The sequence below is a fragment of the Mustela nivalis genome (assembly GCF_964662115.1).
Source record: "Mustela nivalis genome assembly, chromosome: 4".
Classification (NCBI taxonomy): domain Eukaryota; kingdom Metazoa; phylum Chordata; class Mammalia; order Carnivora; family Mustelidae; genus Mustela; species Mustela nivalis.
The window spans coordinates 86,553,347-86,578,721 of record NC_139023.1 but is presented as its reverse complement, the minus strand read 5'-3'; the positions used below and the strand labels follow the sequence as shown (position 1 = coordinate 86,578,721).

Here is a 25,375-nt window from a genome sequence, read left to right as displayed (position 1 = left end):
TTCATTGAGCCACATTTCCTAAGTGGGCAGGATCACTGTAGGGAAGGTGAGGAGAACCCTCACTATCTCAGCTCTGTCATCCTCCCACAGTTGTTTGGTTTCATGGTCTTGGAGTCCGCTCTACAGTCTCTCTCTCTCCCTTTCTCTCTCTCTCCCCCTCTCCCTGCCCCTCCCTCTCTCTTTCTTCTTCCCAGATATACCTGAGTCTACAGTTCCCACATTTCATATTTTCAAAGGCTGCAGGAAATTACAGTTTAGTCTCGGGCCTAAGATGGGTTTTCCATCACAGAATACTTCAAATTCTTTAATCGAGGAGTTTAAAAAATGTTTACTCAGATTAATAAATCAGTGTTTTTTAATTTCTCTTATTTGACTGGTGTTCATTACTAAATACAGTAGTCAGAAAGCTGAAGGGCCGAGGATAGCTGACATTTAGACGTCCCAATCCTTATGCTCCTTATTCTGGTGGAAAAATTCTTCCTATGTTCCAACTGAGGAAACTGGGACACATCTCAAATGCAACCTCCTTTCATGTCCTCTTTGGGGGACCACTCCACTTCACAATGACTCTTCTTTTGGAAGAATCTCCAGTTCTTTCGTGGAGAAGTAGTGGTCATGTTTTGTTAGAAGAGGGACATAAAAGTTGATTTTAGAGAAACTAAGAGAGGTAGAAAGTATGTGTGTGTACCATTTTTTAAAAATTGCATAAAAATGCATCAACTCATTAGTATCTGTTCAGAATGTATAGATTTACCTGTTTCCTAACCTGGGCATCAAGTGATACAAATTTATTCTAATATAAACTCCCAACATCATTTTTTCAGAGAACTCTGACATTCTTCAATAACATCACTATTTTAACTAACATTACTTTTTATTTTATTTTTTTTTAAGATTTTATTTATATATTTGACAGAGAGAGATCATAAGTAGGCAGAGAGGCAGGCAGAGAGAGAGAGAGGAGGAAGCAGGCTCCCCACTGAGCAGAGAGCCCGATGTGGGACTCGATCCCAGGACCCTGAGATCATGACCTGAGCCGAAGGCAGCGGCTTAACCCACTGAGCCACCCAGGCGCCCTAACATTACTTTTTAATAAAGCTTTTATTTACTTGAAAGAGAGAGAGAGAGTGAGAAAGAGAGAGAGAAGGAGCAGAAGGGAGGGGCAGAGGGAAAGGGAGAAGAAGACTCCCCACTGAGCAGGGTGCCAGATATGGGGTTCAATCTCAGGACCCTGAGATCATGACCTGAGCTGAAGGCAGTCGCTTGACTGACTGAACCACCCAGGCATCCCATAGCATTACTTTTTCATTCAATTAAAACTTTATTATTAATTTTGTCTCATATTTTTTACGTATTTATTTATTTATTTTTCTTCATCATAGCACATAACCTCCGCATGTCCATCACCCAGCCACTCAATCCCTCCCAACCCCCTCCCCTCTAGCAACCCTCAGTTGTCTCATATTTTTTTAAGAAAATCACACTATTCAGAATAGACATATATGGGGCGCCTGGGTGGCTCAGTGGGTTAAGCTGCTGCCTTCAGCTCAAGTCATGATCTCAGGGTCCTGGGATCGAGTCCCACATAGGGCTCTCTGCTTGGCAGGGGCCCTGCTTCCTCCTCTCTCTCTCTCTCTCTCTGCCTGCCTCTCTGCCTACTTGTGATCTCTCTCTGTCAAATAAATAAATAAAATCTTAAAAAAAAAAAAAGAATAGACATATATGACCTTTCTGTTTATAACCAGAATTTTCTCCTTAAATTCGTTCTGAAAGCCATTTCTCTCCATAATTTATATCTCATAAGAGCCTCATGTACTGAAAAAGATAATTGAATTATTATTGAACTGTTTTCCTTACAAATTTTATAGCCAGTAAAAGTTTACTGATAATCATATATTTTAGCTATAAAAATTTAATGATGTTATTAAAACTTTGAGATCTTCCAGCTTTCATTTATTATAGCTGGTATTTAAAAATGAGCTTAACTCTATATATCATGTCTTATATACAGTTCAAATACTTGTCAAGGCCATTGTAAGACTTCACCTCTAGATAAGAGGTGACTTGAGCCAAGGGCTTAAAGTTTATCTTGTGAATTAATTCTGAGTACCCAGCAAAAGCACTTTTAAGAACTCTCTCTGGAGGGGAGACAAGATGGCAGGGAAGTAGGAGGAGGCGCCTGTTTAGCCTGCACCCAAAAGTGAGCTGATCACCTTCCAAAGATCTCCAATCACCCACGAAATCAGCCTGAGATCAGAAGTATACACGTCTGGATCTCTACTGGAGCAGAAGATGCCAGTGGGCAGGTAAAGTGGAGTGGGAAAGTCGGACTGATATCAGAAGATAAACAAAAGGGGTAGGGAGCCACCAGAGGCAACCCGTTGGAAAGTAAGAACTCTCTCTGGAGTGCCATATTCTTTCTGTTGAGTGGCCCACCCCAGCTGGACCAGTGGAATTTGCACTCCTAGCCAGATCAGTTGCCTGGGTCCTGGCTTATCTCTGTGGCAGGTAGAGATGCAAGGCTTCGGTGCAACGGGTGGCTGACTTCTCCTTTGCAGAAGCAGCTCTTCTGTAGAAGAGCGTGAACATTCTGAAAGAAGCAGGGAGAAGCAAGGGAAAGAGAGAGAGCTCTGGCAGGATTTGGTCCTGACTCCATGTGCCCAAGCACCAGATACATCCCTGTGCCTTCCACAGCTACATGAGTGACTCGGTACTCTTTCAAACAGATCAAAATACTCTTATCTTTGAGTAGCAGGATTAGAGACGTGTCTAGAAATCTACAAATCATGAGAAAGCTACCAGCTTATGAGGCCTCAGAGAGACCAAGGAAGAGGATACAGGTTCCGGGCTTAGTTTTCCATAGGTAACATGGGCGTGAGCCACACCCTTTTGAGATGCCCTTCTTCCTAAGCTTTGGAGGAAGTAAGGGATACCATCCCAGTCCTAGTACACAACTGCTTTCTCCTAAAATGTATAGAATGGTTCTTTCTTTTCTTCTTTTTAAGATTTTATAAAATTTATTCATTTGACAGAGGGATAGACCACAAGTAGGCAGAGTGGTGGGCAGAGGGAGAGGGAGAAGCAGGCTCCCCCCTGAGCAGGGAGTCTGATGTGGGGATCCATCCCAGGACCCCGGGATCATGACCTGAGCCAAAGGCAGCTGCTTAACTGACTGAACCACCCACGTGCCCCAGAATGTCTTTCTTTTAGAAATCATAGCAAAACAACTACTGGTAGTAATTACAAGTCACTTCTACAAGAGATTTTTCTTTACAGAATCTCTCTTACTGATTATAGGTTTAGGGTTATAGTATCGTATATATAAAGAAACCATCAACTAATCAGTATTTCAGTATAGAACAAGGGCTTTATTGTTATTACTATCAACAATATTAATAAACAAAAGTAAAACATTTTGTTCTTCAGGGTTCCAAGGATAAAAAACATGCATCCAAGGAAGCAAAACAAAATCAAGAAACTGTAGATAAGAATTACTTGTTTCATGAGTGTGTGTCTATGCATAGATGTATATGCAGATAACATACATACACTAATCACAAATGTAAAATAAGGATTACATACATAGGATATACATAGAAATGTGTGTAACATAGGAATTATAAATATATAATTCCTTTTTAGTATTTAAGGACTTAAGAATGTTGTTTTTCCTGTTAACAACTTAATTGAGGACAACTTGGGGAGCAATTTTACCTATTAACAGGTTTTATGCTTTTGGTCCATTTACGTAGCTCTGTCTTTTCAGGACTTGTTTCATAACAAATAATGGTAGAATTTACTCGGTGTTTCTAAAAAAAAAAAAAAAAAAAACTGTGAGAAATAAAATAAAAAAGTTGGCTAATAACCACTAAGAAGTAATAAATGGGAGCTAAAAACATAGATGGAAGACACAGCTGTGTTGCAATAATTAAAAGGGCTTTACTCTAACTGAATAACTGCCCTAATTCTGTCTCATTTTGACCCTGATAAAGGAGTTGATGAATGGCATGAATTTTCAAGGATTACTCTGTGATTTCAAAAGAGGTATCCCAATAATGATCATACTAATGACTCAAATGAATTTCTAGCTGTAAAACTGGTGCTTATTTGCTCTAATATGTGTATACATTCAAGCTAGAAGATCCTTTTTATATAGAACAGCTCCAAAGGAGTAGAAATTTAGGTTGTGGCCATCAAGAGCCAAATGACCTGACATATAGAAATGTTCAAGTTTTTCTCTGAGGGTGCAACCACCTTTCCCTAAGTCTTTTCATGAGTATTATGTATATTACTCAGCGGTGGGGCATAGACACATCCCTCCTTCCCTCAGAGAAGCATTATGGTGATTTCTTGATATTTCAGGCCTAAGACAATGGTAGGTTATCCAAAAATGGTCTAATTTGAATAGCAGAGAAATACTCTAAAAATTCAAAGTGTCTGAGATTAAATAATAATGATCTAAGGCAAGAGGAACTGTAAAGCTATTCACTATTCCATGTTGAGAAACATTTTGCCCCACATAATGCAGGGAATGTGCATAGCACTAATTAGGCAGGTATTTATTGGTTCATCATTGAGAGAGCTACATGTTTGTATAAGATTATTCATAAAGTGGTAGCGTGTATTAATTTTTAAATGTTTTTTTCTAGATCTGCTGGGTTAGACAGGCATCATGTTATAGTGATAAGAATAAGGAATGGATAAACTGACAGACATGGAAAGAGGGACCAAGGGACGGTGAAGGGGAAATGGATTCATTATGACATGCAAATATAAAGTTCCCTAGCTAAGAACAATAAAGCACTGAAAAAAACACATATAAAGGTATTGTGGTACTTTTCCATTAATTTTTCAAAGGTCTTGACCTCCTAAAGAAAAATTTCTGACTAAAAGGGGTTTTCCTCGCCACCTAGTTACTTCTTCTGCTGGGTCCTACAGAGAAATAATGCTCCTATATTTGGCCCTTCAGACAGTTGCCACGGAAATGAGAGCTGCAAATACTTTCAGCTTTTTGGCTTCACTGTGGGATCCAGTGTAACCATGATTAAGCTGTCAGAGAACCTTCCTAAGTACAGTTTTACCTGATAAGTAAGAGTTTCCAGAAAAATGGTGACACATACAGGAAGGAAAATAGATTGTTTAACTCACTCTGAAAAATCCCTTTGATTCATAGACTGTCTACATGATTGAAACCATCTCTTTTTCTAAACAGACTCTTCTCAGTTCACAGACAAGTACCTCAGGGGGCAAATAAAAGGCCCTTAGCTTTGCATGAGGAAGTATTACATTAACAGAAGGATTATAGGTTTCCTGAGTGCTGAAGAAATAAGAAAGCAAAATGTTAAAATGGGGGGAGGCCAGAGTGCATGAGAGGGAGGGAATCAAATGCCATTTAAACCATTTTGAACAACATTAAATACACTATTAGAAAAAAGAAAAATCACTGTGGATGTCAAAGGACATGGGCTTTTCACAACTGAAACCAGAGATGATTGGATATGGAGCAGCTCCACTGCAGTGGACTTGAAACTTTGATAGCTTTTGTTCCCAGAAAAGGAGACCTGGCTTCTCTGGGAAAGAACACTAGTTTTCACTTTGAATCCACTGAGTAGTTCTACTCCACATCATTGACCCCTAATGAAACTCTGTTGCTTCAGGTCAGCGTTTTTCATTAGTTTTGGGATTAGAGAACACACTACTCCATGTGGTGTCATGCCTAGGAATAAATGAACTGTTTAGCAGAAGCCAATGTTTAGACAGCTACTTGGAACAAGACTTTCCAGATAATGGTGGAATAGGAAAATGAAGTTGCAAATTGAAAAGATTGTACTCTCTATCTTACATTCAGAATTTATAAGTTCTTTTAGTTAAAAATACCCCCGTCATCTATATGTTTGCTAGTGGGTGTCTAAATTATTGCAACCATTTTGGAGAGCAATTTGGAAAATATCTAGAAAAGCTGAAGATGTAGATTCCATACAAACTACCAATTTTACTACAGGTGTATGCTATGGACTGCATTGTGTCCTCCCAAAATTCATAGGTAGAAACCCTGACGCCCCAGTATGACCACACCTGATGATTGGGTCTTTAGTAGGTAATTAAAGCTAAATAAGGTCTTATGGGTGTGGCCTTAACGAATAGCATAGCATGAGAAGAGGTATCTCTCTCTCTCTCTCCATCTCTTATTCCTTCTCTTTCTGTCATGGGATGACACAGCTAGAAGATGATTATCTACAAGCCAAGGGAGAGCTCTCACCAGAGCCCAACCATGCTGGTACCCTGATCCTGGACTGTGAGAAAATAAGTAACTGTTGTGTAAAGCACCCAGTGTATGGCATTTGGTTATGGGAGCTAAGACAGTGGCTATCCTAGAAAATGTAAAGATGTTCATTATAGTATTGTTCCTAAAAGTACAAATATGGAAACAATCTAACTTCTTATAGAAAAAATATATACACCATCTGTGTATTAAAAATAAATAAATAAATACACCGTCTGTTCACATAACAGAATTATACAGAGCAGTTGAAATGAATGAACAATAGTAACAAATACCTATGTAAACGAATCCCAAAAATATAAAGTCAATCAAAAAATCGAACTGTAAAGGATATTTACACATGCTATCATGTAAATTTTGAAATAGCTAAAACGATAGTTTATAATTTTCAGGATATATACTTGTATAGTAAAAGTACAAACATCTGCCTAGAAGTTACACATACAAACTACTTTTGAGAAGAAAAGGAAAAGTAGTAACGAAGGCAAGGGAGTGACTTTTGCTGTACATGTAATGTTTTATTTCTTAATAAGAAATGAGATTGGTGCAAATTTCAGCAAATTGCATCTTTTAAATCTAGGTGGTAAATGCATGGTGCCTGTTATATTATTTTCTGTTGTTTTCTTTTCACATATTTGATAAAAGGTATTTCCCCTTGTCATCTGGGTTTTCAGCAGTACAATAGTACTTTTTAGACAGATAGTTCTTAGCCACCTTTTACATACGCTGCAATAAGAAACCCAGAGAAGTTAGCTGACATGGCCAAAGTGTTCAATCTAGTTAAACAGTGACTTGAGGACTAGACATGAGTTGTCTTTCTATAGCCTACTCCATACGACTGTTAATTATCTGCTCTAGAGACAATGACTCCAACTTTGTCATCTAAGCCAGAAATAACTCAAATCACCTCCAACTGTGGAAAAGCACATTCAAACTCATTGGATCTTTTCTGTTCCCCAAATCATACCCCACGGTTGATGTGTTATCTATTTTCCTTACTCACAGGCATCCACACGACTTAGGAGAGGTTAGATTTTCCATTTTTGAAAAAAAGCTTATGAGGAAACAAGACTGCTCTCTGATCTACAAACTTTCTGAAACAATTGACAAGTTTGCAGAAGCTTTAAAAATGGGAGCTTTGGGGCGCCTGGGTGGCTCAGAGGGTTGAGCCTCTGCCTTCGGCTCAGGTCATGATCTCAGGGTCTTGGGATTGAGCCCCGCGTCAGGCTCTCTGCTCAGCGGGGAACCTGCTTCCTCCTCTCTCTCTGCCTGCCTCTCTGCCTACTTGTGATCTCTGTCTGTCAAATAAATAAATAAAATCTTTAAAAAAAAATGGGAGCTTTACTGATGATAATTAATTTTGGTTAGAAGATTTTAGGAAATTTATATTCTTTGCAAGACAGACTTTTAATACTGTTCAATATAGATTTGCAGCACAAGAACTACAGGCCATTTATACTGAATTTCTGAATTAATCCCAGTAATTGAGTTTTGGAAAAATGAATGACATGAAGGATTCCAGACATAAGATTGAAACAATAGGTAAAAAATACTCAGAGACATTAAGAATAAGTGTTTTTTCTGCCAACATCTAACACATCCAGGCAAAAATAATCATTATTTAATCCTGCTGAGGCAAGAAATTTGGCTTTGTAAATTAGGCCGTGTCAACCTACATTTTACATAAATAAATAAATAAACCTTGAAGGAGGACTGAACTTATTTTGAGCAGTAATGACTAAATACACAACTTATGCATAATTTCATACTCAAATTTACTAAAAATACACAGCTGGGGAAAGGTGATATTATTGACACACAGTGGTGCACATGTGTGTGCACACACTCACACACACATACACACTACACACGTGGCCAGCCATAGGTAAGAAAATGGTCTCTACACTTGCTCAAATTAGATAGCTGGGTTTTTTTTTTCCCATTATCTACATTCTGCTGATTTTTTTAGTGTGTCCCAAAGTGTTCTCCTCATTTGTTTCCATCATCAGGAGCCTTTATCTCTATTTGCTTATCTGACTGTGCTTAAATCTTATCCTGATAAGTAGTATTCCTAAAATGTTCTCTTCTTTCAACCTGCTTGGCAAAACATTGTGTGCCCTTTGTTCTCTGGCCGGTATCTTAGTGATATTCCCATACTGTGTGCATGGAAGGGATATTTTAACTCTAGTCCTTTGGGCCAGAAGGGTGCCTTTTTGAGTGGATTAACAGTAAAAATATGAGAACCAAAAAAAAAAAAAAAGTGAGAACCATGACACTTCTTGTGTCCAACGCCTAACTCTCCTAAGGGCATGGCAATTCAGGGGTGTTTTGTAAGTGACAGCAGGGGCTTATTACTCACATGCTATTTTATACATTTTACTTCATTTTTTCTATGGTTGGATAGGTGACTTATCCATTATATTTCCAAGAGAAGTAAAAGGTACTTCCATATTTCTAATAAAAAGACAGCAAGAAATAATGTAATACAGTGTACTTATATATTTTTATATAAAATTAATTAAATTAAAATTGATTAAATTAAATTTAATTAAATTAAAATTGATTTAAAGTACCTTATTTGAGAATATAATTTATTTTGATTATGGGTATTTCTTTGTTTATATAGATAGTTAGTTCTTCTGCACATGCTATTTTTTCCCAAACTGAATCCTATAGAACTGTGTTATTAACTCTTTTGTTAAGTGTGAAGGGAAAAAAAAAGTGTTGAATTCCCAAGTAAACTGGTATTTTTAGGGTTAGAACAAATTAAGTAAGTTTCATTTTTGAAGACCTCAGACCCTATATGTGACTATCCATTATACAACATAAGAGATGCTAAAATGTACAGGGTAACATCCTTCCTTTTTGATTCTTATTGTAGAATGCTCATTTGTATCACTTAGACAATGCATTTATTCATATTTAGGCAGGTTATATAAACTTGGACTTACATTTCTAAATTGGCATCCTAGTTTTTAAATGCAACTGAATTTTTTACTTCTTTTTATTTAAATTATAACATTTATGTTCATAAAAATTCAAAACATGTACCTTTAACTTCTCCTCTCCCAGAAGTAACCACTGTCATCAACTTAGTAATCATTTCTTTCTGGTCCTTTTTATATGAAACAATTGGGATTCTTACTTCATAGAGGAAGATATCTGTCAGACATCTTCAAAATTGGATTGGAGGGAAAATATTTTTTAAAAATCTTCAAATTATATATTTCACCCATACTTCCATGGCTTACATTTTGAATAGTGTTAGATTTGGCTTTAAGTACAACTCTTGACTTTTAATTAACAAAAGTAGTTAGTTACCATGAAAGTGAGATAAAGAATTATACAATTTCTAAAACTCTTTCCCCAAATTGAGCTAGATAAGTTATATCTTTAAATTTGATCTTTCCTTAAATCCTTCTCTGATTTACATTAAACTATCAAAATAAGCATAAGTCAAATCACAGCTTCATTCACCAAACTGAGACAAGACCTCAACGCCCTCTAGTGGGGTGACTTCCATCCTCTATCATGTGTGTACAATCAACTACCCTGATTCCAGTAGGTAAGATGAAGTAACATGAGTTCTTACTGTTAGAATTGTACTTCATTCATCCAACAAATATTTAAACCTGTCCTTAAAATTGTCTGGTGAAAATGAGCCATCACCAAGAAAGCAAGGAAAAATTATTTTGGGAGAAAATTTCCACCAATAAAATATCAAGTAATAACTTCTATCACTACAATCAGTCTCTGTTCTTCCAAGTTATCTGGTCGCCTTGACTGCCTACTCTTGGCTATGACTCTCTACTCTCTACTATTGAACTTATGAAGTTTTAAATCAGTTTTTTCATTTAAGAAAGAAAAACAGGGGGCGCCTGGGTGGCTTAGTGAATTAAGCCTCTGCCTTCGGCTCAGGTCAAGATATCAGGGTCCTGGGATCGAGCCCCACATTGGTCTCTCTGCTCAACAGGGAGCCTGCTTCCCCCTCTCTCTCTGCCTGACACTCTGCCTACTTGTGATCTCTCTCTCTCTCTCTCTCTCTCTCTCTGTCAAATAAATAAATAAATAAAATCTTTTAAAAAAGAAAAACAGATTCATCTTTTTCATTGGTTTCACTTCTCTGGATTTATCACTTTCCTTAAGTTTATTCCATTCACTTTTCTAAACAATAACTAGAAGTGTTCACGAACCACTGAATCCATTTGTCTTCTTTTCTTTCTTTGGAATGTGGGTTATCAACATGCCCCACTTAAAAGATAATACCTGTTGCCAGGGATGAGAGCCCTGTGCTTAGGAGCACGGAAGGTGGAGCCAGCAGGCCTGACTCAAAGTCCAAATGGGCCATTTATTGTCCATGTGACTCTGAGCCAGTCACTCAGACCATCTGTATCTTAGTTATCTTGTCTGTAAAATCAAAGTGATAATAATAGGATCCCATAGGCATAGGATTTAAGAAAGTCCAAGTAAGGAGGTAGAACAATGCCTAACTCAGTAACTTTTACTTAATATTCCTCTTTCATCAGAGTTCTGTGAATGAAAATAAGATAGCATGTATGAAAGATTTGAATCACATCTCTTCTTTTTTTTTTTCCAAACTAAATGTAGCTACCCATTAGGTCCTCACCATTCCTTATTTAAATGATTCCAGTAGCCTCTTAACTGGCCTTTCAGCCTGCAGTGTCTCCAAAAACCAGTCCAGGGTTATCCATCAGATTTACTTTCCTGAAAAGAATATTGATATTTCTAGTTCAGGATATGATGAACTCATCAACTATAAAAGAAAAGTATAAAAGCAATTGAAGACAACTGCTGAAGACAACTATAAAAGCTGCTAAATGGAAAAACTGTGTGAAGGAGCAGGAAAGTGCCCAGTTCAGGCCAGATTGGAAAGGAAAAGTTGCAGTCCTTGAGAGAAGAGAAGCACTAGAGAGGAGTACCATACTCATCATGACTTCTTCCCTGAGGACTTATTTCCAGTTCAAAAAAATAAACTGGATTTATTTTTGGGAGTTGAGTTTTATAAGTTCTTTAGATGTCATCTCACACCAGTCAGAATGACTACAATTAACAACACAAGAAACAACAGATGTCGGCAAGGATGCAGAGAAAAGGCAACCCTGTTACACTATTGCTGGGAATGCAAACTTGTAAAGCCAGTCTGGAAAACAGTATGAAGATTCCGCAAAAAGTTACAAATAGAAATACTTTATGATCTAGCAATTTCACTGCTAAGTATTTACCCAAAGAATACAAAAATACTAATTCAAACGGATACATGCAGCCCAACGTGTATAGCATCATTATCAACAATAGCTACATTATGGAAAGAGCCCAAATGTCCATCAGCTGATGAAGGGATGAAGATGTGAATGAAGAAGTCAATAATGGATTATTATTCAGCCATAAAAAGAGTGAAATCTTGCCATTTGCAACAATGCGGATGGAGCGAGAGAGCACTGTGCTAAGCGAAATAAGCCAGTCAGAAAAAGACAAATACCATATGATTACACTCATACGTGGAATTTAAGAAACAAAACAAATGAGTAAGGGGCGGGGAGAGAGGGGCAAACCAAGAAACAAACCCTTAACTATAGAGAATAAATGATGATTACCAGAAGTTAGGGGCGTAGGGTGGGGTGAAATAGGCTATGGAGATTAAAGAGCTCCCTTGGGATGAGCGCTGGGCGTTGCGTAGAAGTGTTGAATCACTACATTGTACACCTGAAACTAATATTACACTGTATGTTAACCAACTAGAATGTAAATAAAATCTTAATAAATAAACAACTTAACAAACAAATAAATAGGAGAAATAAGCCCCAAGTAGAAATCTTACTGAGCTGAAGGAGAAACAGTTGGAATTTGGGGTTGCCAAAGTATCTAGCACTCAGGAAGAAAAATTACACAGAGCAGGGATTCCAGGTAAAGTTAACTGAAAAACTGTCCAAATACACACCTCCTCCCATCACTGGATAACTCCTTAGTTATAAATATCTAGGGTGAGACTCCAAAAAATGCAGCAGAGAACAGCATCTGACAGAACAACGAGCTAAGCAAATGTTTCATTAAGTAGCTATGTGATGCTGCAAAGATTCAAATGTGAGTTCAAGCCCAGGCCCGGTGAAGGCGGCAGGGTGGTATCAGTAAGTACCCTGGGCTTTCAGCCAATGCAAAAGTATTACATCTGGGACTGAGGGCAAACATGAAATAGAAAATTCCTAATGATGATGAAAACCATTTCTCAAAAGAACCAAAATTATCCTCCTATATTTTATATACCTGCTGGAAGAAAACTTAACCTGTGAAAGATGACAGCATTTATAGTCTGTCCAATTTTTCACTCACAGTATCTAGCTAAGAAAAAAAAGAGCCAAATTACCAAAAGCCACAATTTAAAAGAACAACAAAAATCAACCTAGAGATAGGATAATTGAAGTAATCAGACAGGGACTTTAAAATAAAGATAATTCATGTGTTCAATAAAACTGAGGAGAATATGGAGAATTTCAACAGAAACCTGGAATCTGTTAGAGAACTTCCAGTAAACTGGAAAACAAGTCAGTAAACCATATTTAGTTTGAAGCACAAAGAGAGGCGGATAGAAAACACCAAAAAGAGACAAATGAAGAATAGTGATAAAGTCTAGCATGCATTTGTACAATTGGAGTTCTAGAAAGAGGAGATGATGGCTCAGAAATAATATTTGAAGAAATACTGGCTATTGTTTCAAAGCTGATTAAAAGCCATCAAACCACAGAATCAAGACACTATGATTCTCACGTAGAATACAAGTGTAAGGAAACCATACTTGAGCACATCATAGTTATGTTGCTAATAACCGAGACAAACAGAAAAATCTTAAAAACACTCGGAGAGGAAAAAAACCCACACATTATCTTCAAAGAATCAACAGTAAAGCTATAAGCTTACTTTCAACAAAAATTATGGAAATCAGCACATAATGGAATGACATTAAAAGGTTAAAAGTTTTTTAATAAAGGCCTTCCTGCCATTTTACCTAGAATTCTATACACAGTAGAAATATTTTTTTTTAAAAGAAGGCAAAAATTAAGGCCTTTTCAGACAAACAAAAGCTGAGAGAATTTATCACTACTAGATCTTCACCACAACAAATGCTAAAGACTTATTCAGGCTGAAGAAAATGATCCCAGATGGAACCACAGGCTTGCATAAATGAATGAAGAGCACCAGAAAGCATATGTAAGTAATCTAGATGAAATAGACTAGTTTATGAAAGAAAAATAATAATTATCTGATTGTAAATAGAAGTAAAATATGTGAGCACAGTACATCAGAGAGGGAAATGGAGTTAAGCTGTTGTAAAATTCTGTTTGGGGGAATTGCAAAAGTGCTAATTAAAAGTAAACTATGTAAGTCTAGGATGCATGTTGTATTCTATTGTTGCTCAGCAAAAGACCCCAAAATATGTTGGTTTAAAATAATAATAATAGCATTTGTTTTGCTTACGGATCTACAGTTTAGGCAAGGCTCGCTGGGGACCAGAATCAGCCATGGTCGCTCAAAGCTGGAAGCCAGAACCATCCAAAGACTTACTAACTTACCTATCTTACAACTGGTGTTAGCCTATGGCTGGAACCCTCAGCTATGCCCAGAATACCTTCATGTGGTTGTTCCATGTGGCTGTCTACCACAGCATGGTGGCTGGATTCATGCTGAGCAAGTTTGGGTGCTCAGAGCCAGTCAGAAGCCATATCACCTTTCCTAATCTATCATCACAAGTCCTGCAGTGTCACTTCCACTACATTCTATTGGTTAAGAAGCAAGTCAGTAGGGACAATTCATATTCAAAGGGAGGGAAAGGAAGAACATCAAAGAATTTGTGAACTTTTTTTTTTTAGGATTTTATTTATTTATTTGGCAGACAGATCACAAGTAGGCAGAGAGGCAGGCAGAGAGAGAGGAGGAAGCAGGCTCCCTGCTGAGCTGGGAGCCCAACTTGGGGGGAGGGGCTCAATCCCAGGACCTTGAGATCATGACCTGAGCTGAAGGCAGAGGCTTTAACCCACTGAGCCACCCAGGCGCCCCTTGTGAACATGTTTTAAAAACACAAGAGTAAGTTTCAACAATTTTCAAATCATTGTTATTATACAGGTGACACTTCCTGACAATAATGCAATTCAGCTATAAATCATTATCAAAAAGCATTTAAAAATTTAAAAATTCCCTGTATATTTGGAAAATAAAGAGTATACTTGCATTAAAAACTTATTGGTCAAATAATAAATCAAGAAAAATTTCAAAACCTAGGATGAAATCTCAGTAAGCCTACTACATATTGAAGTAAATATTTAAAGGAGATATTTGAGGAAAACTTTTATGCTTAGGAAAAAAATGCTGAACATTAGTAACAGAAAGAAGTAACCTTAAAGGTAAAAAGCAAAAACCAATAAAAGGAAAGGAGGAGCTCCCTTTCTCTTCTGGCCCGAAGCGCTTAGGGAGCCGTGGGCTTCGGTGCAGACATGGCCAAGTCCAAGAACCACACCACGCACAACCAGTCACAGAAATGGCACAGAAATGGCATCAAGAAACCCCGGTCCCAAAGATACGAATCTCTTAAGGAGGTAGACCCCAAGTTCCTGAGGAACATGCGCTTTGCCAAGAAGCACAAGAAGGGCCTAAAGAAGATGCAGGCCAACAACGCCAAGGCCATGAGTGCATGTCCCAAGGCTATCAAGGCTCTCATCAAGCCCAGGGAGGTCAAGCCCAAGATCTCAAAGGGCGGCAGCCGCAAGCTCAATCGACTTGCCTACATCGCTCACCCCAAGCTCAGGAAACGTGCTTGTGCCTGCAATGCCAAGGGTTTCGAGCTCTGCCGGCCAAAGTCCAAGGCCAAGGCTCAAACCAAGGCCCAGGCTTCGGCTGCGACTCTGGCTCCAGCTCCAGCTCCTGCTCCTGCTGCAGCTCAGACTCCCAAAGGTGCCCAGGCCCCCACAAAGGCTCCAGTGTAGAGGCTTCTGTCTGCCAGTGTGAGGACAGAAGGACTGGTATGACCCCTGGGTTTCTATCCACATGGGGCTGGTGTCCTCCTGTGCTATTTGTACAAATAAACCTGCAGCAGGATCTGTCAAAAAAAAAAAAAAAAAAGAAAGAAAAGAAAAGGAGGAATTAAAATAAAAATAAAATCAATACAATAGAAAACAAAAACACAATAGAGAGGATAAACAAAGCCAAAAGTTCATTCTTTAAAAGTTCTAACTGGTAAAACCTCTAGCAAGACCAATTAAGAAAGGGTGCCTGGGTGACTCAGATGGTTGAGCGGCTGCCATCAGCTCAGGTTATGGTCCCAGGATCCTGGGATCAAGTCCCACATTTGGCTCCCTTCTCTGCAGAGAGCCTGCTTCTCCCTCTGCCTGCTGCTCTGCCTACTTGTGCTCTCTCTCTGTCAAATAAACAAATAAAATCTCTCTTTTTTGTTTTTAAAGACTGATCAAGGGAAAAATAGAGCATAATTACACAACATTAGCATCAAAAAATGGATATAACCACGATGTCATAGAAATGTATTTGGTTGAAAATGTTTGCATGTTCATTACAGACATTCTTTCTTTCCAGTATTGGCTCTGATAATTAGTAAGGAGTGGAGAACAAATGAAGATCCACTAGGTGCTGTTGGCAACTGAATGTTTGGCAGCCCTCTCTAATATGTCAGTGTGTTGGTTGATCAAACTTCCTTACCCTGGGACTATCTCTACATTGCTAGTGTACATGACACAAAATCACGATGCCTGGCAATGTGGACATGAATAATTTTTTAAACTTTTTCTTATTGAAGTACAATACACAAATACACAAGCCAAGTAAACAGCTCAAGAGGTTAAGACAATGTAAACACTTTGGTAGCCCAGATATACAAAGATGCCAAGACTTTAGAAATATCCTGCAAAACCCCTCCTCTTACTACTTTCTCCCTTTTACCGCTATCATGACTTCTAACTCTACGGTTAGGTATGCCTGGTTTTAAACTTTATAGAAATGGCATCACTTCAGAACATATATTTTGTTCTTGGTTGCTTTCAGGCAATGCTATGTTTGCAGTTCATCCATGTGGCTGTATGTAGGTGAATTTTTTTCATTCTTAGATGCATTCTATTATGTAAATATAATAATTATAGATTTTATTGTTGATGAACATTTAGAGTGTTTTCAGGTTTTGACTCATGTATATTGTTGTCATGGAATATTTTTTGTATGTGTCATGACACACATGTGCACATATTTCTTTTGGGTACATATGTAGAAATCATGCTGGTCATGATATATACATATGTTCATGCCAACTTTTTTTTTTTTTTTGCAGTTGACCTGTGAGTTTTTTTAAATTTCTTTTTAGTATAAAAAGAAATATATTCACTGTTTTTGCACCACACCCAGTGCTCCATGCAATATGTGCCCTCTATAATACCCACCACCTGGCTCCCCCAACCTCCCACCCCCCGCCCCTTCAAAACCCTCAGATTGTTTTTCAGAGTCCATAGTCTCTCATGGTTCACCTACCCTTCCAATTTCCTCCAACTCCCTTCTCCTCTCTAACTCCTCATGTCCTCTATGCTATTTGTTATGCTCAGCAAATCAGTGAAACCATATGATAATTGACTCTCTCTGCTTGACTTATTTCACTCAGCATAATCTCTCCCAGTCCCGTCCATGTTGCTACAAAAGTTGGGTATTCGTCCTTTCTGATGGAGGCATAATACTCCATAGTGTATATGGACCACATCTTCCTTATCCATTCATCCGTTGAAGGGTATCTTGGTTCTTTCCACAGTTTGGCAACCGTGGTCATTGCTGCTATAAACATTGGGGTACAGATGGCCCTCCTTCTCACTACATCTCTATCTTTGGGGTAAATACCCAGTAGTGCAAAGGCAGGGTCATAGGGAAGTTCTATTTTTAATTTCTTGAGGAATCTCCACACTGTTCTCCAAAGAGGCTGCACTAACTTGCATTCCTACCAACAGTGTAGGAGGGTTCCCCTTTCTCCACATCCCCTCCAACACATGTTGTTTCCTGTCTTGCTAATTTTGACCATTCTAACTGGTTTAAGGTGATATCTCAATGTGGTTTTAATTCGAATCTTCCTAAGGGCTAGTGATGACGAACATTTTTTCATGTGTCTGATAGCCATTTGTCTTCATTGGAGAAGTGTCTGTTTATATCTTCTGCCCATTTTTTTATATGATTGTCTGTTTTGTGTGTGTTGAGTTTGAGGAGTTCTTTATAGATCCTGGAATTCATAAAATTATGAATGAAAAGGGAGAGATCACAACTAACACCAAGGAAGTAGAAACAATCATCAGAAGTTATTATCAACAGTTATATGCCAATAAGCTAAGCAACCTAAATGAAATGGATGCGTTCCTGGAAAACTATAAACTCCTAAAATTGAGCCAGGAAGAAATTGACAACCTGAATAGACCAATATCTAGTAATGAGATTGAAGCAGTGATCAAAAACCTCCCAAAAAACAAGAGTCCAGAACCTGATGGATTCCCTGGGGAATTCTACCAAACTTTCAAAGAAGAAATAACACCTATTCTCCTGAAGCTGTTTCAAAAAATTGAAGCAGAAGGAAAACCTCCAGACTCTTTCTATGAAGCCGACATTACCCTGATCCCCAAATCAGGCAAAGACCCTACCAAAAAGGAGAATTTCAAACCAATATCACTGATGAATATGGATGCTAAGATTCTCAACAAGATCCTAGCAAACAGGATCCAACAGCACATTAAAAAGATTATCCACCATGACCAGGTGGGATTCATCCCTGGGCTACAAGGATGGTTCAACATTTGCAAATCAATCAATGTGATAGAACAAATTAATATGAGAAGAAAGTAGAACCACATGGTCCTCTCAATTGATACAGAAAAAGCATTTGACAAAATTCAGCATCCGTTCCTGATTAAAACACTTCAAAGAATAGGGATAGAGGGAACATTCCTGAACTTCATAAAATCTATCTATGAAAGACCCACAGCAAATATCATCCTCAATGGGAAAAACCTTGCAGCCTTCCCGTTGAGATCAGGAACACGACAAGGATGCCCACTCTCACCACTCTTGTTCAATATAGTATTAGAAGTCCTAGCAACAGCAATCAGACAACAAAGAGAAATAAAATGTATCCAAATTGGCAATGAAGAAGTCAAACTCTCTCTCTTCGCAGATGACATGATTCTGTATGTGGAAAACCCAAAAGACTCCATCCCCAAACTACTAGAACTCATACAGCAATTCAGCAACGTGGCAGGATACAAAGTCAATGTACAGATATCAGTGGCTTTCTTATACACTAACAATGAAACTACAGAAAGGGAAATTAGAGAATCGATTCCATTTACTATAGCACCAAGAACCATAAGATACCTGGGAAAAAACCTAACCAAAGAGGTAAAGGATCTGTATTCGAGGAACTACAGAACACTTATGAAAGAAATTGAAGACACAAAAAGATGGAAGACCATTCCATGCTCTTGGAACGGAAGAATAAACATTGTTAAAATGTCTATACTGCCTAGAGCAATCTATACTTTTAATGCCGTTCAATCAAAATTCCACCGGTGTTCTTCAAAGAGCTGGAGCAAATAATCCAAAAATTTGTATGGAATCAGAAGAGACCCTGAATCGCTAAGGAAATGTTGAAAAATAAAAATCTACCTTCTCCTTCATGTCAATTGTCCTTCCACCTCTCTTTACTTGTGGTAATGTTTAGGGCCCATTAGATAATCCAGAAAATCTAATCTAATCTAAATCTAAGATAGTCTTTAATTTGATCATAATGCAAATGTTTTTTGGTTGTGTGTTTTGCTTTTTGTCATCTAACATTCATGGGTTTCAGGGATTACAACATGGAACTTTTTGGAGGCCATTATTTAGCCTACTACATTCCTTATTTTGGTTAATTCTTCACATATTTTTGACCATTATCATATCCTTTTCTATCAAGTGGCTACTCAAGACTTTTGCTCACTTTTTAAAATTGGGCTTTTTCTTACAGATTTTTAAAAGTTATATGTTCTACATACAAGTATTAAGTCAGGTAGATTGAAGGTATCTTTTTCCACTTAGTACCTTATGTCTCCATTCTCTCCTTTTATGAAGAGAAGTTTTTATAGTACAATTTATCAACGTTATCCTTTAATGTTAGTGGTTTTTGTTTCCTAATTAGGAATCTGATCTCAAGGTAATGATCATATACTCTTGCCTTTCATGTCTTAGCAATAATTTAGAATTACTTTTTATGTATAGTATCAGTGTTTTCTTTTATTGTCGTTTTTATTCTTTTCAGATATCCTATTGATTTGGAAAAAATTATAATGAAAATGTCCCCACTACTAAGCAGTTACTTGTATCCTAAATCAATAGCCATATATAAATATATATATATATATATATATATATATATAATGTCTGTTTCAGGACTTTCTGTCCTATTCCATTGGTCCTTTAATCTATCCCAGTTAAAACCACACTATTATAATTGCTATGACCCTATAATAAATCTTGATAGTCAGGCAAGCTGGCCTCTAACTTTGAGTCTGTATTGGTCCCTCGGAATTCCATATAAATTTTAGAATAGGTTTGTCAAGTTTCACATAGGCTAGGATTTTTATTGCACTATAAGCTATAGATTAATACAAGGAGAATTGACATCTCTATAATATTGTTTTCCAATCCATGAACATGGATTGGAATAATATTCCTCCATTTATTTACGCCTTTTTTTCTTAGTACTCAAGTTTTTGATGTTGAAGACCTGTGTATCTTCATTAGATTCAGTTATAAGATTTTTATATTTTTAATACTATTAGTAGTCTTTTAAATTTCATTTTCTAATTACTCATACCTGGTTTGTAAAAATAGAATTGTGCTTATATTAGTATGTGCATAACAACCTTGCATCCAGGAATCTCTGAATTCTTTGGGCTATTCTATTTTATTTCTTCCTTTCTGGTCTCTTCTTTCTGTTTCTTGCCTTAATGTACTGGCTAGCACTTCTGTATAATGTTAAATAGAGGTAGTGATACAGGACATTCTGTCCTGGGGAGAACTGGGCATTGAATGAGGAGATTTCTATTCAGAACTCTTTGACCTTGATCATGTGTATTTTTAAGCATACAACCCACTTAAAAGTATAAATCATTTAACAACTTAAATGTCATAATTTTCACATATGAAGCATGTTTAATAGTTATATCTTAGCCTAAAAGGAAATGCTGCATAACTAGGAATTAAAGATACTGTGAAACACTTGAGCATAAGCACATTTGCCATTCTAGTTTCAACTGAAAAACAAACCTCCCCTGTTGACAAAACCTTGAATCTTCATTTCAGTTGAACGAAAAATGTATACTAGGTGGGGCAATTAAAGTTACATTTTCTATAATCCTTTCTTGCTCCAAAGACCATTACTTAGGAAGCATTTGTATCTCAGCAAGTGGCATGTTGCCTATTATCAGGAGCAGAAACTTGAGGGCTTCTTCCACTAAATCTTGCTATCAGTTTAATTGCCAAGGAAGAAACAATGCAGTCAACTACTTGTTGGAACAATGTGTCACTCATATAGAGAAGAGGCAGAGCAGTATCCGTTTCGGTAATGAATGTCGGTTTCCCATGGCCAGCAGGTCCCTCCAGAAGCCAATACAGGGCAAGTGGCTTGTAAATAGCCATCTTGTTGTGCAGCAGGACGTCACCCTCTTTGAAGGGGACATCCCGTTTCCAAAGTGGGGTTTGCCAGGTGCCATATTACACACACACACACACACACACACACACACACACACACAGAGGCACCATATTATACACATCTTTAAGCAGAAAAAAGTACACATGGAGTCTGAAATGGAAAGATATTCACAGACAATTCCAGCATAAGCTGTAGAGACACCAGTCTTGTGTGACCGGGGGGGATCAAAAGACTGTATTTTGAGACTGCCTTTCCCAACAGTTTGGTTCTTTCATTAAAAAAAAAAAAAAAGTTAAATTACAAGAGTCATAATATTAAATGTTAGAAAACATACATTTAAGTTATCCTGAGATTTTTGTTTTCTATAGGGAAGCTACGTAGTGAAGCATAACAATCCAAGATTTATCCATGTTTTATTTATTATCTATGAACAACTGGGCAATTTTTAAGTTCTCTGAACTTTAGTTTTCTCCTATGTAGTAAAATGGAGCTAATACTGTCAGCTTCTAAGTTGTAACACTGAGATAACATGTGTAAAATCCCTAGCACCTCCCATGCAGAGGTATTAAACACTCACATAAGGGGTCAAACTTACAGGAAAATCTACATAGTACAGTGCTGCTCTGAATTTCTTTATAAGAGAAAAACTAGCAAATAATATAGTGCTAGGCAATTTTATTTAATACTTAACATATCTGAATAACTGATTAAAAAGCAAATATTTATCAGTTTTAAAGAGCTGCACAAAAGGAAAATAATTGCTTGTTTGCAAAATTCATTTGGATGTGGGGTCAGTTTCATTTAACTTAAAAAATTCTAAGTCTTTAGACCGCAGAGCTCTAAAAGTAGCAGTTGGAATTAATACTGGTTTGGGATCCATGGTTCACAGAAATCATTACATTTTGTTTCTTGATGCTATGGATTTAACAACAGATTGGTAGAAACATGAAACTTTTCACATGGATTAGACATCAAGAAACCAATTTGTGCATATAAACTAAAAATTTATAATACATTCAGATATGATAGAACCATATAGCAAATACGAAGTTGTTAACAACTTTCCAGAAGGCATAAAAAAAAAGTATTAATAAAGAGTGGTCCTTTTCATCATTCTCAAAAATTCTTCCTCATTTATCTCTCCATCCCTATCACAATCAGCTTCATCAAGCATTTCCTGTAAAATAAAATGTAAATATGGTATATGAAATCATTAAAAATGAATGACATAAATGACTATTCAAATACACAAATTTTATTCTGAATGTATTTGAGTCCAACTTAAGACTAGAACTATAAATTATAATTATAAAAGTAAAAAATTACCTTCAGTTCATCATCTGTTAAATTTTCCCCCAATTCCTTAGCAACCCTCTTGATATTGTTTAGTGTTATGCTTCCAGTATCATCATCATCAAATAATTTGAAAGCCTTCAATATTTCTTCTTTTTCATTTTTTTCACTCTTTAAAAACAGAAGCAATTAAATGTATTGATCTTTCATTTATTCTATCAAACTGGACTTATGGGTGTTTGAGGTCTAGAGCACCAATGTACCAAGTAACTGAGTTCTGACTGTACTGCTATAACTTTTTTTTTTTTAATTTTATTTATTTGAGAGAGAGAGTGAGAGAGAGCATAAGCGAGGAGAAAGTCAGAGAGCGAAGCAGACTCCCCATGGAGCTGGGAGCCTGATGCGGGACTCAATCCCAGGACTCCAGGATCATGAGTGAGCCAAAGGCAGTCATCCAACCAACTGAGCCACCCAGGCGTCCCAGTACTGCTATAACTTTTAACAATTATTCCAATGCTCTCACATTTGCTCTCAAGGTATCTATATTCAGGGCTTGTTAAAGTGGAAGAGGCAAGGGTGATAGAGAGAATGTATGTCTTATTAACACCAGTAACTGATACCCATTATCAAAAATGTAAGCTCTGAGAGAACACAGAACTTGTCTCACCCAGTGCTCTCTCGAATAGTGTCTGGCAAAAATGGGCACTCGAGAAATGTTTGCTGAGTTCAAGGCTTCAAAATGCTGACCCCATTCTCTCTATCCTGCCATCTATCATTATTTCCTAACAACCTTCTCCGCACGAGACAGTCTTCATTATCATCCTGAGAATATCTTTAATCTTGCTATTCCTGTCTATGTAAATCCTACCCATCTTGAAAAACCTAGTTCCAATTCTTCCTCTGTGAAACCTCCGATTGTTCAAAAAAATGTAGAAGGCTATTGCTTGTATTTCTTTGAAAAACAAAATCACTACTATACCATTTTTACACTCATTATGGCAAAAAAATCTTCAAAAGTAATGGTGCCAGTTCCTTCTTTGTCGATTTCAGCTATCATTTTTTTAATTTCTTCTTTCTTTGGATCAAATCCTAAGGCTTGCATGGCAATCTGAAATAGGAAGCAAATAAATTATACCACATTCTCATTCCTAGCTCTTAAATTACCTATTAATGACTAGATTTTCTCTTTTTTACTATGGACTAGGCATAAACCTAGAAAGTCAAGTCAGCAGGCCTAGGTTGCAATCCTACTGTGCCATAGGATATGTCTTTGTCACATCCTGAGTTTTGCTGTACTCATTCATAAAACAAAAATAAAATGCCTATCAAGATACTATATTATTGGTATGAGGCAGGTATGTGTACTGAAGGTGTAGGTGTCCACACTGAAGAGATTTTATCTCAAGCTCTTAGGTACTGTTAAAGATCGAAAGACTTCCACAAGTAAATGGTTTTTAAAATATTTTAGAATTAGAAGTAATTTCAAAACCTTCAGTTCTTTCACATCTATGGTTCCAGACCCATCAACATCAAATAAATCAAAGGCCTCTTTAATTTCTTGCTTTTGGGTTTCATTCAGTTCAAGTTTTTCTGCTTTTTTCTTCCATTGGTCTGAATCTGTGCAGTAGTTGGATGCCTGTAATAAATACATATGTGCATGAAAAACTATGTAACTGGAAAACTTAGCAGACCTGAATAATCGATGATAAATATAATAAGCCTACTGAAGAACCCTATTCCCTACTACATAACGACCATCAGCAATTTCCCCCTTTTCCCTTTGCTAACATTTATGCTTTTAGATATTAATATCTTGGTGGAAAGTCTGGTTCTTTTTACCACTTAAGTTTTTCCTTCAAACTAGCAATTTTTGAGAGAGAGAAGAGGCAAAGGCACGCGTGCTCCAACGGTAGATGTTATATCCGAATACGACTGGCTCTACTTGGTATATCTGAAAAGTAATGCCTAAGGCACACCTTTCATCTAGGCCAATAAGTCTCATAATAAAATTTATTTTGTGGGATATGCTTGATTGAAACAAAACCCTTTCCCACCTTTTAGCGCACTTTTCTATATTACAGAAGCTGAGAAATGAAAAAACAAAAACAAAAACAAAAAACAAAAAACTGCATTGCCCAGGTAAAAAACTACTCCAGGAATCAGAATAAGAATAAATATTGGGCCAATTAACAGCATCCAGGTAAGGTGGAGGTCACCTGCCTGCTATGTGCCATCTTCCCCTGACAAGCAAGGTCATAGAGTTACTGCTGGGATTTTGCAGCCTTACTTCACTATCCCATCTCCAGCTTCGGGTTAAGAATCAGCAGCGGCCGAGTTGGCAACCGGACATCACGTTCCTGAGTGCCTCATCTCCGCGCTCACGTGGCGGCAGCGGCGGATTCTTGGTCCCCGGACTGCAGATGCACAGGTGCGCAGTTCCAACCCCTCAGAACCTTTACCTTCCCAACCCTGGCCGCTTTTTCGGAGCTCAGGACCTCTTTCCTAGAGGCCCAGACCCTCCAACAGTTTCTCAGCCTCTTCTCTGTATCCAGTTCTTCTCTGGCGAACCAGTGGTTTCTGTTTCCGCCACGGAACGGATCACCGAGTGCTGGTATCAGCGGTTGGTGGGGACAAGGAACGAATGAACTGGCGGCCCGCTCCTGCGTCCCTGGAGCCGAGGCCAGCATGCTTCTGAGTGTGCCACGAGAGGAGGGGTTACTACATGACACTCGAGGATCAGGGGGCGAATAACACATTTCATAAGCCAAACAAAATTCCTTCCTTGCTCCGGGCTGAAACTTCAGCCCTAGCCTCGGCCCGCAAGGGGTTACGGCGTGGCACTCACCATGTCACCCACCGGTGAGGTCAGCCGGGACCTCCCGGCCGCCAGCCGCGCAGCCCAACTGCAGTCTACACAGTTCAGAAACCGTTGCTAAGGCCGCTCTCGCCGCCCCCTCAAGCAGCCCCGCCCACCCAGGCCTGCCTGATGATTGACAGTTATTCTACCCAATGGTTAGAAAAGAAGGCCCCTGAAGCCCACCCTCTCTCTCCTCTTTACCAATAGAGTA

General features: G+C 37.9%; 1 protein-coding gene and 1 pseudogene across 3 annotated transcripts; one reads left to right on the top strand and one right to left on the bottom strand.

Annotated features, from left to right (window-relative positions):
• The first annotated feature begins 14,640 nt into the window (after positions 1 to 14,640).
• LOC309863530 (large ribosomal subunit protein eL29 pseudogene) lies at positions 14,641 to 15,426 on the top strand (annotated as a pseudogene). Its single transcript has one exon. The product of its transcript is annotated as a large ribosomal subunit protein eL29 pseudogene (transcript).
• Positions 15,427 to 21,672: 6,246 nt separating this feature from the next.
• On the bottom strand, positions 21,673 to 25,286 carry LOC309863259 (centrin-4). 2 transcript variants are annotated; one of them, XM_082727825.1, is made up of 5 exons: positions 24,767 to 25,286; positions 23,797 to 23,943; positions 23,287 to 23,415; positions 22,341 to 22,478; positions 21,673 to 22,191 (listed from the first exon to the last, which is right to left on the bottom strand). In XM_082727825.1, the coding sequence occupies exons 1-5, from the start codon at positions 25,061 to 25,063 to the stop codon at positions 22,102 to 22,104; spliced, it is 801 nt and encodes a 266-aa protein (XP_082583951.1). In that variant the 5' UTR covers positions 25,064 to 25,286; the 3' UTR covers positions 21,673 to 22,101. The 2 variants fall into 2 exon arrangements, with proteins under 2 accessions (XP_082583951.1, XP_082583952.1); XM_082727826.1 differs by having other exon boundaries at positions 25,153 to 25,265.
• Positions 25,287 to 25,375: the final 89 nt, after the last annotated feature.

What these genes read in the sequence shown, in the direction of transcription:
- LOC309863259 (XM_082727825.1), bottom strand. Translation starts at nt 25,063, where the DNA reads ATGTGTTATTCGCCCCCTGATCCTCGAGTGTCATGTAGTAACCCCTCC. An exon ending in AAGCGGCCAGGGTTGGGAAG is followed by an intron (nt 23,944 to 24,766) that starts GTAAAGGTTCTG and finishes TATTTATTACAG; the next exon opens with GCATCCAACTACTGCACAGA. An exon ending in TAGATGTGAAAGAACTGAAG is followed by an intron (nt 23,416 to 23,796) that starts GTTTTGAAATTA and finishes TTCCTATTTCAG; the next exon opens with ATTGCCATGCAAGCCTTAGG.